Raw genomic sequence first — 17,942 nt, 5'->3', positions numbered from 1 at the left:
TGAACCTGCATCTGAAGCTGTCTAAGCTTGTTGATGTGCTCCCGCAAGGAAGAAGACTTGTTCACGGACAATGTCCGTATTTGCATCTCCAAAGAAACCGCTTCATAAGGGTCATCCGGTTATACATCTGATCAAGCTCCAGCCGTATCTCCTGAGCCACTGTCAAGTGCTCGATGTGAGCTATCACGTCTGTAGTACAAGACAGAAAAAGAAAGAAACGAATCTTGGCATTCAGTTTGTCCTAGTGAGACCGTGCCTTGGCCAACTCCGCATGAGCATCGGAAGAGAGTTTGGACTCATCTCTCACCGAGGGCCGGTCGATTTCCTCTTGTACAAGCTCCGCCAAATCGTAGGACTCAAGGATGGCCAACATCATCACGCGCCAAATGCGGTAATTATCGCCATCGAGCTTTTGATCTGTGGGAAGAGCCGGTAAGACAGTAGGCACCTTCCGGTCCACGATCGTTTGGAACTCCAAGTCAATCTCTGTAGACATCTTCACCTGTAATGTCTTTACAAACGCAAAAGCAGCCCCCTTTGACTGTGAAAATGCAGCTTGCTAGGGCTCTTCCGCGTCCCGAAACTTCTTCACCCGCCGGAGGCGATGAAAAAGCAAAACCTTCACTTGAAAGTTGAAAACTCAAATTTCCTCCTCGTCAAACAGCAGAAAACAGCAGCAAATCCACCACCTGGACTCCTTTCCCGCGCGTCCACGCTCGCTTCAGCCTTGTTTCGAAGCTTGCCCTCTTGCTTGCCCTCAAACACTGAAAACGCAGCCTTGTGTCGCGATGGAAACTCTTCTTTAAGTTAGTTCTGCACTCAGTCAGCCCTTCTACACTGCTCTGATACCATGTCAGAGTGCAGCGGTGCGGAAGCATAGGACTGAGAGAGAGAGAACGCAGAGAGAAGAGATAGAAAGAGACAGTGGTAAATGAAGATCTGCTGTATAAAGTGTGCTGTATACAAAGATATGCAGATATGTGCACGGGTGCAGTGTGCTGGACTGCGTGTCTCCACCTCGACGATGCAACCTGCTGTTCACCTCGAAGTCCGATGCAGTCTGCACGATCTCTTGTCTGAAATCTGCGAAGAGAGACGGAATTTGCGCGAGCCTCCAACCTGTAATCTGCGAGCAGAAGAATGTAGGAGACTCCACTCCTAGAAATCGCGGCTATAAATAGCCAAAATCTGGGCGCCAGATAACTGCATGTCGGCTGCATTAAATGCAGCTGACTGTACGGAAGCAGGTCGGTGTTAGATAACGGGCACAGATTTCCTGAAAACTGATGGAAGCACGAGAGTTCTTCACCTCCCAGCCATGCCTAGATAAGTGCTGGCCCTCAAGCTTATCTCTTTGCCGGCCATCAACTTGCTGGAGTCCTACTATTTCTGGACTCCCTTAACCTCTAGGCTCCCCTAAACCCCGTTCGGGCGCCCAAGAGCCCAGACGGTCTTTCTCGTGCATGTTCCCCTAAATTTACCTTAATGTAACATTAAATATCCCTTTTAATGTCACATTCCACACTTATGACCTTAATGTGACATTAAATATCCCTTTTAATGTCACAGTCGGACTGCCACATGGCAGTCCGACTGTACAGTCCGATTGGACTGTGGACTGTGCAGTTCGACCAGGCAACTGATCTCTAACAGGTATTTCATAAATCTTGTCATGCCATGCCATAGGTGTTTGATTCGGCCCATACAAGGTCTTATGAAGTGTGTGTACATAATCAGGATAGGTCTCATCCACATAACTAGGTGGTTGTTCCACATTAGCCTTTTTTTGAAGCTCCCCACGCAAGAAGGTATTTTGAACATTCATTTGATGCATAATCCAACCCTTTGTCATAACCATTGTTATGATAGTTCTCACTATGGCCATTTTAGCCTTTGGAGCAAAAGTCTCTTATTATTCAATACTATTAGTTTGTGCATATTCTTTGATAGTCAGATGTGTCTTATAGTGCTCATTAGATCCGTTTGACTTATGCTTTAGTATATGTATCCATTTGCATCCAATAGTTTCTTGCCTTGAGATAAAGATATAAAATCTTATGTATCATTTGTCTTAAGTGCAACCAATTTTTCATTTATAGCATGATCCCAATGTTCATTACCAATTGTATCTTCAAAATAAGTGGGCTCTACATCTAGCATAACCTTATCCATATATATGTAGTGATGAGCTACATTGCTATATATATCAACTATTACATTGGCTTTGTAACTCTAGTTGACTTATGTGGACTTGGATCACTATCAAGTGCCTTAGGATCCTTGTCTGTTTTTCTCACACTAGGCGTCGTAATAGGTTGAAAAATCTTCATGTAAGCTTTGCTCAAAGCCATATTTGCATTAACATGAGAGAAACTTGATGATACATCAATCATAAAGTGCGAGTCTCTATTTTTTTCCTTGCTTTTTCTTGACATTCGTGATGCACTTTGTGGAATGACATGTGACCACAATCTACTACTCAAAAGTTTATCAACAAACCCATGACTAGGAGATTTGTATAGTCCACTCAATATCTATGAATGTTGACTTGTTTTGTGCATAGACATGCTCTTATGCACATCAATCTCAATTTCGTATTGCACATTGTCATACTTATTGCGTATCTCATCAAAGACAACATTTTTACTACACCTCAACTTATATGTAACAAAGTGGCAAAATTTGTATCCCTTTTGCTCGAGAGAATATGCCACAAATACCTATTTTTTTTTCATTTGGGATCCAATTGGTTATTAAACTCATCAAGAATATGCACATAAGCAATATATTCAAATACTTTTAAATGGGATGCATTTAGCTTTTTCTTGAATATTTCCTTTTAGGTGTCACACCATGTACAACAATTGTGGGTGTCTTGTTTATAATGTATATAGTAGTAGCAATTGCTTTAGTCCAATAAGAATGATACAAGTTTCTTTTGGACATAAATGTACTAGTCACCTTTATAATGTGTTTGCTTTTTCCACTTCGATGATTGCATTTTGTTGCAAAGAATATTTATATGTAAATTATTTTTGTATATTGTTTTTCTACAAAAAATAAAAAACTCATTGAAAAAGTATTCTCTCTCTTCATTTGATTTTAGGTATTTAATTTCTAACCTTGTTCTTTTCTCAACTAAAGCTTTAAAGCTTTTAAGGGGAGTGGATATCTCACTTTTTTAATGCATTAAATAAACCCATGCTTTTCAAGTACGATTAGTTTTTAAGGAGGCATAATACTTGCATCCACACATAGTTGTAGTCTTTGTAAAACTCCACACATTAGAATGTATCAACTCTAGTCTTTCCTTGCATACATTTCTTTCATGTGGAAATACTTGCCTTGCTTGTTTTCCAAAATAACATGTTGTCTATACTTTATACATCATATCAACTCTAAACTTTTGTAAGTTGTCTATAATTTGTTTTGATTGTATATTCTTCAGATATGGCAAATTGACATGATCAATCCGTCTATATTAGTTACACTTATCACCCATGTCACTTGAATCATGTGCAAACATAGCAATATTCATTCCATGCAAACTTACATAAAGACTAAACAATGTGTCAACACGTTGTGATAACATAGTAGTCCATTTTAGGTGGACTTACATTGAGAGTAAACAATTTTCACACTTACCTTTTGCATCCACTTGCAACTATGCCAAAGTGCTCTATGTAACAGCCATCGGATTGTAAATGGAACCTACAATGCTTGTTCTATCATTTGACTTTTAGAAACTATGTCCTTAGTTATGTTAAGTACATGCAATATATTAACCAAGAATTTTGTTTTCCATCTTGCATGCGCAAAAGAACATTGCTAATGTGAGCAATGGGATAAGCAGTATCATCTCTTTTCTCTACACAGCTTGGAAACTTTAGATTGGATCTCTCTAAACTACTTTTAATGAGATGTCATGTGGCTAGAGGTGTTTTAGTCTACATACTAGATATCATTCTCTAATGAACTTCAATAATCATAGTATTCATGAAATGTTGCATGAGAAATAACTACTCAGTTTTGCCACCATTCTCTCTGCTAGTAGATGTATAGTTGCTCTTGTTGCCTTTTTCCATCTCTAATTTGAGTCTTCTTTTTTGAAAGTTCTTGAAAATGTGGCCTTTCTTACCACAATGCTAGCATTCCTTGTTATCACTAAAATTTTGTTGTATTAGAAGCTCTTACAACCATCTCCTAGGCTATCTAAACATGCATGCACAACATCATTATCATCATCAATTGTTATGTTGATATACCTAAGAGCTCCCAAATACCTTTGATTTTTAATGCATAATCATGAATGGACAAATTCTCTCTTTTAACCTAATTTAGCTTTGACTTAAGCTACAACTTTTTGGCATTTGTTCTGTTTAAACAGCTTTGCGAGATTCTTTCATGCAATGGCAGGTGCTTTAGATTCTTGCAAATAGCCCATTACTCAGATAGTCAATATATAAATTTACTTTGTGTTTGCATTAAATTTTTCAGAGCCTTCTTTTGTTTTGCAATAGCATTTATTGCAAGAACTTTAGCAGCAATGCATTGTCTACTTCTATATAGGCCTAATAGCTTTCGTATATGTCACTTTCACCTCAGCCTTCGATTGCACAGTTGTGAGAAGGCGTTAACATCATGAAAAGAAACAAGAGGGAAGAGAGGTGAAGCAACTATGAGCATAGACACACAATGGAGATTTGAGCACATAGAGAAGTAGAGTTGAAATCCTCTTTTTTCTATTTCTTCCACACATGACGACTTAGTTTACTACATGATAAAAGACTAATATGAAGTTATTCAAACATATATACATTTGGTCACTAAATGTGAATGCGTTGAGGATAGATGAGGTGGCACAATGAATGTGTCATAACCAAGAGTAGGCTGTGGGTGTAGTGTAGCTATAGAATCATTGGCATATCCTTCATGTTAGTCGTGTAATGCGCATGTGGGTAAAATCTTACCGCATCACCAAGGCATGCAATTGATGCTAGCTCATGTGGAGCTCAACATCTAAATACTAAATCCAACTCATCCAAAGGTTCCTTCTCCCAAGTCCAGAGGTGCCACTCAAAAATATATGACCAGGCTATATGTGGATCCAATGACCATGCCTTTTCTTGGAAGCCTATGACTCTAATCCTCTTCTAAGGGATGTCGTGGAGGCCTAGATCTCAATATCCTTTGTTTAGAGCTAGTCGACCACCCTCTTGTACTTCAAAGAAAGTGCTTGGGTGGGCATTGTTAACTTTGCCTACCACTTGCAATTAGATTTCTATTTGCAAAAGCTTTGTTGCTCGTCTCTCTTTTGGCTACATTGACTCTCTAGGGGCTATCCAATCATGGGGAATTGTTGCATCAATCTTTGGTCTCTTGGTCTTTTCTCGTTTTTGACAACTTGTTGCTTGTTATAGAACCTCTAGATCTATGCCTCGGTAGATGTCTCTCCATATCTTGATAGATTGGGTGGGACCAGCCTCCCAGCAAGTCCACTAGATGTGAATGCAGTCTGTATCCTATTGCAGTCTTGAATCTATGGATTGCAGATAAAGGGCTGTGTGTCAATCTTCTCGTGGCATGTTGATTTGGTTGCTCTAGGGCCTTATGTAGGATTTACCAGACCTGCAGCAAACTATAAAGGAAAGATGATGTGGTTGACTTTGGTACTTTGGATCAATGATCCGTAGACTCTTGAGCCCCTTTGAGCAATGTTAAATGATAGTCTTCCAACCCATCTTAGCATACGAGTCCTTGGATCTATTCAATTTGGGCCATGGAAAAATCTGAACTAAGTAGTGTAATTGAGCAACACAAGGGTGAGAGACACCAATAAGAGGCAAAATACTATTGGCAACACTAAGCTGTCACCAATAGGACTTAGTTGACCACTAGAGCCTTGTCCTCTAGGGAGAGGCGGACTATGCTCCGGTAGGTCAGCTTTATGATACTCTATGAGCCAAGCAAGCTTTGATACCACATGATGATGCTATAGGGTTTCTAGGGAAAACCAAGGTGTGTATGGATGCAACAAACACAATGAACATGGACAAAATGCAAATGATGGTGATGAGTGAATGCTGTTGAAACTCAATGAACAAATTGAGAATGTGAGGTGTGATTGAATGGATGCTCAAGGAGCAGAGGGTTGTCCAATAATAGTTCCCTCTCATGGGAGAAGGCCGAGGGAGGTGCATCCTTCGGAATGGATTTGAGTGCATTAAGCCACCAATGCACGATCCTAGATGAGGAGGAGAAGAAAAACAGCTGTGGGCAGGAGGAAAGTCAAAATCTTGATAGAGAGGAGGACGCGGGGGTTGCTGAGATGCCCGATAGCAGCAAAACACGGCAGTTCCATTAATGAGGAACTATTCCATCTCATTGCAGCCACCAGCATCAACAACCTAGGGAAGGCGAAAACCTAGCAGCTGGATGGTGTCACAGGGTCAAGCAGCAGGTGGAGATGGAAACACAGCAGTCTTGATGATCATGACAGTTTCAAAGGGTTGGTGATGCTTGAGATCAGGCCAAAACCAGCAGGCAGCCGCACTTGGGCAGCAACGCAGGACGTGAGAGAGGAGAGAGATCATGATGCGAATGGCAACCGAGAGAGGTGGGAGAGCTAACATTGAAAGTGGGATAGATAGGGATGAAGGGGACAGAGAGTGATTCATTTTACATAACTTTTTGAGCTAGTTGTTACCGAAATTCTAGAAAATTGCACTAAGGGAATTTATTGTTGTTTGGGGATGTTTTGAGATTCTTGCAGTTTCTAGGGTGGCTTAACACAAGGCTTTATTTGGCCTCATTCGGTAGGGTGCACCCTACCTCTATTGTTTTGCTGATTGAAGTGTGTAAGGTAGTTTAAACTCATTTGTTAGAGTACTCTTATGTTTGGTTTTAGGGTTTAACTAGGTAAAAGAGTTGATACATGGTATGTTTTCATGTTATGTGTCTTAGTGCACAAATTCATCCATGATGGGATCTAGGTGTTTTTGGGTCTCATTGTTATAGTGATTGAAGTGTGTAGTTTTGAATATCTTTCAATTTGCAAAAATTACTTAATAGCTATGATGGTAGAGACATGAATTGTTGATAAGGTACACAAAAATTGTTTTTGCAGTGAGCAGGATACACATGGTACTGAAGCATTGATGAACCATCAACCAAAAACAGAGGTAATGTTCGTTTTGTATGTAGGAATAAGTTGTTCCCCTTTGAAAGATTGTGTTTGATTGCATTTGACAAGTTTCTTTTGATTAGTAGAATGTATTTGAGAAATTTACTGTTGTGGACTACCTGAATACGGTATTGGCTTTTGTGTGACAAGGAAAAATTAGGCAATCCTTGTAAGTCATTTTTCTCTGCATGTGTTTTGTGAGATGCATATACACATGCTTGCTCTCATAGCTGAATATATTACTGCCCTTTGTGTGACAAGGACAAAATAGATAATCAAGAATCATTCTCTTTGCATGTGTTTTGTGAGACTCTTACAGACACACACACACACACACACACACACACACACACACACACACACACACTATGTTTGTGTATGTATGTATGTATGTATGTGTGTGTGTGCATGTGCACATACACACATACATTCGTATGTGTAGAGAGAGAGAGAGAGAGAGAGAGAGAGAGAGAGAGAGAGAGAGAGAGAGAGAGAGAGAGAGAGAGAGAGAGAGAATCATCTTATAATTGAGATCCACATGGTTGACCAACAAAGCCAATGCACTTTGGGGATTGCACAAATCTAAAGGTTTGAATAATTTGCATATACAATCTCACCATCTTATTCTCAATGTCCTCAATGTTGAGTTTTCTATTTATTTCACCCAACAAGAATGGATTTGGTTTATTATGCTAAAGCAACTATTGCAATTTGCTCATATTTGCACCAAGGGTGGTTTCTAGAAGAAAATGACATGACATAATGAGTACTTTTATGGGCCTTGATTCAACTAAAATCCTCTCCTTATACTTTATCCAGCATTCAAAAATGGAAGCAAGTAATTTGTCTCTTGTCTTGTATTAGTGTTGTGGTGTCTTTGAAGCTTCAGGAGGAAAAGTCTTAGACATCTTTGATCCTCATATTCCATGATACACATATACATAATGTTGTATATGTCTTTGTAAAACCATTGTTCTTTAACTTATCCTAATATGGGGGGATTGTGTTCCTCTTGTGTTCAAAGTAAGGATTATCCCAAAAAAGCAATGGTTGAATCCATTTTTGTAAGAATTATAATATGATTTCTATCTTTTCATATTATCCAACCTAGCATGTAGTTGACTAGGATTCCAAGGAGCGCAAGGTAGTTGCAAGCGACCATCAGTACTCGAGTGTGGTCAAAGCACCTCCATCTTGTCCTTTCTTTAAAGGAAATTTAGCATTTATTGATCTTGAAAGTGTGTCGAAGAGAAATTGATTGGATAACAATGCCAAAATAAGTGTGATGCTTTTGAGAATGAGGTTAGGTAATTTGACACCAAGCTAGTTTTGTTCTAGTTGTTGAGAATGAGGTTAGGCAATTTGGCAATTTTAGTGATGTAATTATTGTCAGAAGTGGAGCAGCGGTGGAAGCATAAACATGTGCTGAAATAAACTACTGAAACACAAGACAAAAAAGAGAAAAGAAAGAACACGAGACAGATGAGAACTCAGATGTATGCACGGGAAATGGAATCCATATATCTGAACACGAGACAATCGCATACAACAGTGAGTCACTGGCTGCGTGGGCACTGGCACTGGCTCCTCTCTCCACAGATTCTGCAGATGGTGAAATGAAGTGACTGACTGAGGAGGAGCCACTGAGTATAAATAGGCTGAAAAAGTGGGGAGCAATAATGCTGGTCGGACAGCATTTAATGCTGGCCGACTGGTGCATAAAATGCCCCAATGGCATAAAATGCCACACCAGAAAAATACCTAAAATACCTAATATAAATGCCTAGCTCAGATCAAGCTCAGACTCACACATGAGTTGACAAATACTCTGCTAACACCCTCTCTCAGATCATGAGTGATCTGATACAATACAATAGTACAATGAAAAGGGATCAGAAACCATATAACATAGAACCACCAAGTAGAACCATGGATACCCAAGCAGTGGGTGATCAAGCCACCACCAAGGTGCCTCGAAGAGAACCTGATGTCGATGTCGATTGTACCAAACACTTGAAAAATAGAGAAGATCATAGCATGTCTCTGTGTCCATCACTAATGTCTCGCAGTAGTATACAAGACCATCTTGTCAAAAATGCCCCTGAACATAGGTGACCACGGATTCCCCGCCTTTGGCCAAACCGCCAAAGTGTCCCCTCATGTGAGCTCCAGACGAAAGCCTCCCGCTCTCTGTCAGATGACCAGCTCATCATGAACCTGGATGTCAATCCCAGCTCCAGGATTTGATTCCGCCAGACTGAAGTCGATGCGTCAGGGACGTCCCTCTCTGGAACCTGTGCACCTGTATAAAAGTATAGATGAGGCGCGGCTGCCCCATCTGAACACCCGCTCACACTCCCTCTCTGGCACAAGAGAGTCGTGAGGGATGACCTCATCATCACCACTAGAAAGCAGCCGAGGAAGGGGCCACCAAGCCCTTCCCGCGATCCAAAGAAGAGGATCCCTTCCGCGCCTTGGACTTCACCTTGGTCGGAGGATCGGAGTCGGAGTCTGATGAAGGAGAGGACTCATCGGTAGAGTCAGCATCCCGCTTCGTCTTCTGCTCCTTCTTCCTGGAAGCCGCTAACTTCTTGCAGGCCTTCCGCAAATGTCCCTTCTTGCCACAGTGGTAACACTGGGCCTTCGACTTCTTCTTCTCGTCACCCCTCTCTGAAGCTACATAAGCCTCACCTCCATAATGTGCCGGAAGCCGCCCCTGTAATCTCAAGGATGCCTCATGCTTATCATCAGTGGAAGTGCACGGAGGAGCCATATGGAGAGGATAAGAAGAGAAGTAGAGAAGAGATGGAATTGAGAGAGGAAACACAGCCAAAACACAAGCACAGACTACAGAAAATGAGAGTTCACATGCAATAGAACCCAAAATTTGATCAATAGAAGACGAAATCTGCTGCAGAAAGACAAAAAATCAGTCAAAAACTGCCAAAAACAGCAAAAACGGCCTGAAGGAACAGCCACCCAGCCACGAGAGATGCTGAATCAGCAAAACGCAGGCTGTAAACTGGAGAAAACAGGTAGAAAACTGTCGCCAGCAGCTGCAGATGAAAAACGCAGGCAGCAGAGGGTGCGGAGGCAGCAGGCGATGGCAAAACTGCAAAAAACGCAGGCTGAAAACAGCCCCAAAACAGGTCGCCTGGTTGCGACAGCAGTCGTCTGATCAGCAGGGGTACAAAACAGTCTTGAAATCAGCAAGAAAACACAGCAGAAACACAAATCCTGAAAACTGATACCATGTCAGAAGTGGAGCAGCGGTGGAAGCATAAACATGTGCTGAAATAAACTACTGAAACACAAGACAAAAAAGAGAAAAGAAAGAACACGATACAGATGAGAACTCAGATGTATGCACGGGAAATGGAATCCATATATCTGAACACGAGACAGTCGCATACAACAGTGAGTCACTGGCTGCGTGGGCACTGGCACTGGCTCCTCTCTCCACAGAGTCTGCAGATGGTGAAATGAAGTGACTGACTGAGGAGGAGCCACTGAGTATAAATAGGCTGAAAAAGTGGGGAGCAATAATGCTGGTCGGACAGCATTTAATGCTGGCCGATTGGTGCATAAAATGCCCCAATGGCATAAAATGCCACACCAGAAAAATACCTAAAATACCTAATAAAAATGCCCAGCTCAGATCAAGCTCAGGCTCACACATGAGCTGACAAATACTCTGCTAACAATTATATGTCAAAGAGCATTAGCTTTGTTGGTGGCAACACACATGTGTAAGATTGAATGGAAGATATCCCACGTAAAGAAAGCATGCGGCGATTGAAAGTGTCTCTTTTAATATTTCTAAATCTTAATTTTATTGATTTCATTTCATTAAAGGATAACTTGACAGGGCATATTTTGTATTTTTGTCTGATATGAGTCACCCATGTATTTTTGGTTGCACCATATAATATTTGTGGGAAAACTAAAAATTCACTTCATGAGAGGGATAGGACAAAGGCTATAGTCCTTTTGTTTGTGCGACTTTTTCTCGCACATAAATTTCATAATCTCCAATGGGAAAATGTTTTGTGAAAGAAATATTCAATGCAAAATGAAGAGTTGTATATATACTGTTTATGCATATGTGCATGCACACATGTATAAGCATCAATAGATCCTTGTGGTTAGAAATGGTACTAGCTATGGAGGAGAGAGAAGCGAGACAATGACAATGTGAATTGAAGCAAGAGTGAAGAGTGAGCTTGTTGAATTGAAAGATAGAGTGAAAGAACAACTCTAGTATAGAGCAAGGGTTGACTTAATCAGCTTTTCACCAACTAATTAGAATTAGGTTTATTTACTTTAGAGCTTAGTGACACTACTTTTTAAGTTTCTAAGACATTAGGTGTACACACCTTACATTGACACATTCATGTGGTAAATACATTGGTATTGCTCAGAATTGACAAATTCTAACGCCTCCCTATAGTGTCAATGCAATGAAGTACAAGGATGATCAATAATCAAAGGGTAATAAGTTCAAGGACTTTCAAAAAGCCTCAAACTTCTTATGCGGTAATGCTTTGTTGGAAATGTTTGCAACATTTCATATCAGGCTGATCTCTCTCGCACAATATCTCTCTTTGACATAATGGTAATGCACCTTAATGTGTTTCGTAGGAGCATGAAATATAGGATTTTGTGCCATGCAATAGCACTTTGATTTGTCAAAAAGATGGGCATAGGATCCTCCAATGATATATGTAAATCAACCAATAATCTACGTAACCATACACATTTCATTGTTGTTGTGAAGGTTGTGCTATACTCAGCCTCACAAGACAAGGTAGCCACTGTAGGTTGTTTCTTACTTAGCAATGAAATGCATGAACAACCTAGAAAGAAATTGTGTCCAGTAGTAGATTGTCTAGTGTTTGAATCACGAGCTCTATTTGAGTCATTGTAAGTTTGTAGATACATGTGATTGAGTGCCTTGCCAGTATATAAAGATCCGCTTAACAAGTTGCCAATGTATGCTTTGCTTGTTGTGCATATATCTATTCACTCGAGATATTGTATATTGAATGTTAGGGCATATGTTACAAATATAAATAAGACAACCAACAACCTAATTGTGCATTGCAACATCAAATGTCTCTTTACCATCGTGCATAGATAGCTTTAGGCTTGGCTCCATAGGAGTGTATATAGGTTTGTAATCTCGCTTATAAGCTTGTTCACATATTGTGATCATGACATGATGATGCCATGTTGATTTTGGTTGAATTGAATCCCCAAACAGTAGTGTAGATAGTCCATATTTGACATAGCAAATGCATGTTTCAATTAAACCTTGAAATCTCTGCAATTTTGTTCTCTTTAGGTTTGGTGAGTAGCATGTCATCCACACAAAGAATTATAATCAGCAAGCCCTCCCCTTTATTCTTTATATATAGAGTGGGAGTAGTTGGATTATTTTTGAATCCTTTGTTGGCCAAATAAGCATCAATTTTAGAGTACCATGCACGAGGAGTTTGTTTGAGATCGTAAAGGGCCTTATGCAATGTGCAAACCATGTGCTCTTTTCCCTTAACCACAAACCTTGGAGGTTGTCATTGAAAGAAGGGCTAGGGGTAAGTGACAAAGCCAATTGACCAAGGCTACCAAGCATATCTAAATTGAGGACCCTAGGTATGATGTAATGCCCATGGGTGCATATTTATTTTCTTTTTCTTTTTATTGTTGTTCTTTTGGCTAACCATGGTAGCAATTTTGGATCTTCGTGGTGTTCATGCATTGAATTGCATCAAACTGAGTCAAAATAATTGAAGTGCAAGCCTCAATACTAGAGCAAATGTTATTGCGCATCCTTTGAATTTAAAAGCTTTGAGGTAGAAGTCAAGGTACCATATATATGAAGATATTAGGGCCATGATATTGCTAGTTTTGGATAAGCCTTTGAGAACAGTTGAGGCTATCTAGTGTTGTTATTTCTTTGATATCTCTGTAATTTGAGTTTTTCTAAGGCATTTGGTTTCTCTATTGAAGTTTTCTTAGGTTTGAGCTCTAAGGCTTGTCTCACCCATGCCACGTTGGAATATGAAGGTAATAAACCAATGATGCTCGTAAATAAGAACTTGAAGATATGATTAGGAAGAGCTCAACAAAACATGTTCGGTTGTAAAGGTGGCAACATGTTCGGTTGTAAAGTTGGCATGATATATGCTAACTTATCCATGGTTTCTACTTAATTCTCGTGGAAACATCTTTACCTTCGTGCATTGAGACGAGACTATAAACCGAATGTGGCGAGACTATAGCAATGTAGAATGATAAAAGATGGCAATAACCATTACATGTGAGAGTAAGTATAGAATGAAATAAGGTTGCCACTAGAGGGGACCCACTATAAACCGAATGTGGCGAGACTATAGCAATATAGAATGATAAAAGATGGCAATAACCATTACATGTGAGAGTAAGTATAGAATGAAATAAGGTTGCCACTAGAGGGGACCCAATTTGGGTATAGATTGAAATGCCTATGTTTTGACAATAGGAGAGAGTTTGTCTCTAAATCCTTTGAGCAGTTTTATAATGAGGGGTATTAGGCATCAATTGACTATCCCATACACCCCACCCTAGAATGGTATGGCTAAGCACATGAATAAGATAATTCAAGATCGAGTTCATAGTATGCTTAGCCAAGCACGCTTGCTACAACACTTCTGGGCTAAGGCAATTAGTACTACTGTACATTTGATTAATCAATCCCCATGCGCTATTCTTGACTATCAAGTTGCAGAGGAGATATAGTATAGAAAACCTCTATCATATACTCATTTGCGTGTCTTTGGTTGAGGCTTTTTGCCATGTTCCCAAGGATAGCAATGACACATCTCACTCTACTCATATGGAATGTAGAAAGGAAGATTTCTAATTATCTATTCTTTTCTTTTGTACATAGTTTTTTGCTACCAACCGTGCCTTGCATCTGTCAATAGTGCCATTAACCTTGTGTTTGAGTTAAAAAACCCTATGTAGAGTTAGTGACAATAGAGTCTAATTCTTCTTGCATTTCTTGCATCCAACGTACATCTTGGTGAGCTTCGTCCAAGAAAGTAGGCTCATCATCATCTAGTAGTGAGCTCATGAACACATGCTCATCACAAACATCATCTACTTCCATAAAATTAGCCAAATGTGCCTCCCCTTATTATGTGTTGCGTGTCTAGCAGTCGGTCTAGTGTGTTGAGGTAATGGAGCATTTATTCTAGTCTCCTAGAGAGTTTGTAATAACCGTCTAAGGATTGTTTTACCTACATTAACAGCAGCCCTTTTATATTGTAATGTATCTTCCATTGCATGAGACAATCCAAGATCAAATGCTTGCTGTTTAGGAGCATGTGGTGCAGCAACAACTTGCTGTAATATGTATGTCCGGCCATTTATAGTAGGTGTGGATCCCAAAGGAAATGGAAGAAGACCCTTAAAGACATCACCGATGCCATGGATGGTTGGCATCTCAAACTAATCATGTGAACATGTTGCATTTTCAACAAATATAACAGCTTGATAGATGAATACTTTCTCTATGCATGGATCATACAAATGATAGCCCTTTTTAACTGTAGCCAATAAAAATGGATTTTACATTAAGCTTTTCATAAAACTCTTTGAGAATATGTGCATAGGCTATGCATCCAAACATTCGAAAGTAATCAACCTTGACTTTCGTGCCATGCCAAGCTTCAAATGGCACGATCATCTTTAGTGCTTTGGTGGATACACGATTTAAGACATGATATTCACATTGGAGGCTCTCAAGCCAAAATTAGTGTGGCAACCCCTCGCTTTTAAGCATACGAGTCATTTCCATAAGTGTTTGAATTTTCCTTTCAGCAATACCATTTTGGTGAGGTGTAATTCTAATAGTGGCTTGATGTGTGATGCCATTTTTAAACAGAAATATCTCAAAAGTATGAGACGTATAATCTGTGAAGTGTGTACACTTCAAGCCAATTTTAGCCTCAAGCTTTGCAAGAATATATTTAAAATGCGTAAACTTCAAGCCAGTTTTAAAATTGGTGTGAAGTGTGTACACTTCAAGCTAGTTTTAGCCTCAGACTTTTCTTTCGGCCCATACACCCATGTATATTGTGAGATCAATAAAAGTGACAAAATAAAGATAACCCCAAAGTGTACGTGTTCTCTTGGGGCCCCAAACATTGAAGTCTATTAGCTACATTTTCTAGACAATACGCACTGCATCATCCTTCTTGAAACCAAACTTGTGCATTTTGCTCAAAATACATCCTTTGCATGTATGGACAGTTGGGGTCTCCATTGGAGGCAATGCATCTACCATCCAACATCGTTGAAGGGTCATCAGACTACCAAAACTCATATGTCCATAGTGGACATGCCATAGCTCTGTATTTTGCATTGTTGGCAAAATAGTACTAAATGCAAGAGCATCATGAGACCATCTATCATGCATATCCAACAAAAAGAGATCCTTGTAAGACGTCGGATAACTTGAGGGCATAATCCATCTCTTTTACTTTGACAATGCATTTGTCATCTTCAAAGATGACTTGAAAGCCATGCTTGTTGAAAGCAATTGTAGACAACTAATTCTTTGTGATGCCAGGCGCAAAGAAAACATCTAAAAGCATGAAATCTGAACTATGTGCAGCAATAATCATGATAGAACCAATGCCAACATCATAATTGTTGTTGTTTGCACATGTAACACGCTTCCTTGCAGGGGCTGAATGCCAAGATGTATAGAGACTTCCTAGAAGTGATATTCTTGGATGCCTCATTGTCAAAATTCCATGTATGTTGCGTATCCATAGTATTAAATGCTGAATCAGTCATCAAAGAATCAAAACCGCATGTTAGAACTACATAGAAGATCTGTTGACTAATTTCTCTTGGACAACCAAACTAGAGTCCTATTATTTAGCCAATCGCTCCTTGCTTTCATCAATATAATGATCGATCTTTTTGCAATAATTACATTTTTTTTCTTTTTATTGGACTTTTTTTTGTGCTGTTCCACATCAACCTTTTGTTGTATTTAAATATTTTGCTTGACTTTTTCCTTGTCTTTGTACTTTAAGAGCATAGTTACATCACTCGAACGCAATGCAACATTATTGAGTTTGTTCCTCTTGTAGCAATAGACTTTTCAATTCCACAAGTGTAAGGGGTCGCTCCCCTCTGCACCCACACACATACACACCACTTCCCTCCTCTCCACCACACCACCCCCCCCCCCCCCCCCCCCCCCCCCCCACGCGCGCGCGCGCACACAGAGCATTTATTCTCTCCCTTCTAGTCACCATTGCTTCTAGGGGTTTTGCTACTATTGTGCATCGCTATCCTCACCTCTTACCTAGTGCTCTGACCTTTCATAAGTGAACGACTTAGGAAGTGAGTTCAATGTGATGCTTACCATTTTGGCATTTTAAATGACCGCATCAACATTAAGCAATTGCTCACGGAAATCTTGTATGTGAGGTGATTAGTCATATGGTCACCCTTATCCATATTTACATTGGCGAGCTCTTTGCATAGATTTGATATCTTGGTCTCGCTACGTGCTGTAAACATGCATTCTAGCACATCTCAAGTTGCTTTGGAGGTCTTACAAGATCAAATATGCGGAATAATAGCTCTTTTTATTGACAAGGCATTGCCAAATCACCAAAATTCACTACCAAATTTGATTGATGCAACAAGCTAATGTTTTTATAGTACTTGTTGTTTGCCTTGGAATGTGCGTTGGGCAAAAGCCCCAAATTTCTTCTCAAGTTTTAAGAAATTGAAGAAATTTATATCTTATAATCTGAAATTGGGTGTTGACAATAACCAACAGCTCTAATCCACCTCTTAATGCATGTCGGAGCCTTTAGACCAACAAGCCCTAAATTTCTTGCACAAATCTTGAGGAAATTGTGCAATGTCAATATTCTTAGTGTCGATTTGCGTGTAGAATACTGATTTGGTCAAAAGCCTTGAATGTTGGGTGCCTTGAGATGTCTGTGCAAACTTCGAGACCTTTAGGTAGCTTAGAATGCAGGCTGGATTGCATCGGTGGCGATTGGAGCTAAGTGGGTGGAGTTCACTCGTGGGAGGTGATGGCATGGAGGTGAAATTGCTGGTTGTGATGGCACACTGGAGACATAGCAAGACATGCAAGTGCAGACAGTGTAGACGGTGTTGTAGACGGGTAGTGCAGGCGACAGAGAATGTGTTGGAGACATAGACGATGCAGGGTAGGAGGCGCAAGATGCGGCAACGTCAGTAGATTAGGTGGTGGACAGAAAAGCAAGGGGAGGTGGTGATTGTAGAGTGGCGGTGGTGAGTAGGGCGGTGCTTGGTAGAGTGGCGGGAGAAAGACATGCGGCAGTGTCAGCGGATTAGGTGGTGGATGGAGGAGCATGAGGAGGTGGCGACCATAGAGTGGCAGTGGCGCAGTAGGGCAATGCTTGGCAAGGTGGTGGCAAAAAGCTTGGGTGTAGTGCAAGAGAGACATGGTAGTTGCGGAATAGGTAGCATTGCACACAAAGGTGGGGTGCTGCCAAGCAACGATGCTGCAAACAAAGGCGCTTGTAGGCGAAGGAGGCAGTTGCAAGTGGTAGAGATGGGGGCAGCAACAAAAGGTTAGCTGAGTTGAGCGACTCACAACTCTTTCTCTTCCTCATAGGAATGGAAGCTGATGACAGGATGACCTTGGGTGGAGTGGATTTGGTTGACAATGATTGAATGAAACTTGTGTGCAAAAGCT

At 40.3% G+C, this 17,942-nt stretch overlaps 1 protein-coding gene across 2 annotated transcripts in view; it reads left to right on the top strand.

Moving 5' to 3' along the window:
* Positions 1 to 17,942, top strand: part of LOC148014330 (YTH family protein) — a 76,462-nt gene that overhangs the window by 34,861 nt on the left and 23,659 nt on the right. For both annotated transcript variants that reach the window (XM_087667321.1, XM_087667320.1), the window contains exon 3: positions 7,127 to 7,181. In XM_087667321.1, the coding sequence (XP_087523447.1) occupies positions 7,127 to 7,181 (55 nt within the window). The remainder of the gene's footprint in view (positions 1 to 7,126; positions 7,182 to 17,942) is intronic.

Source organism: Lygodium microphyllum, chromosome 25, assembly GCF_053477565.2.
Source record: "Lygodium microphyllum isolate KBCC chromosome 25, Lygodium_microphyllum_v1.1.10, whole genome shotgun sequence".
NCBI lineage: Eukaryota > Viridiplantae > Streptophyta > Polypodiopsida > Schizaeales > Lygodiaceae > Lygodium > Lygodium microphyllum.
The sequence above is the reverse complement of the archived record's forward strand: the minus strand, read 5'-3'. Positions and strand labels throughout refer to the sequence as shown.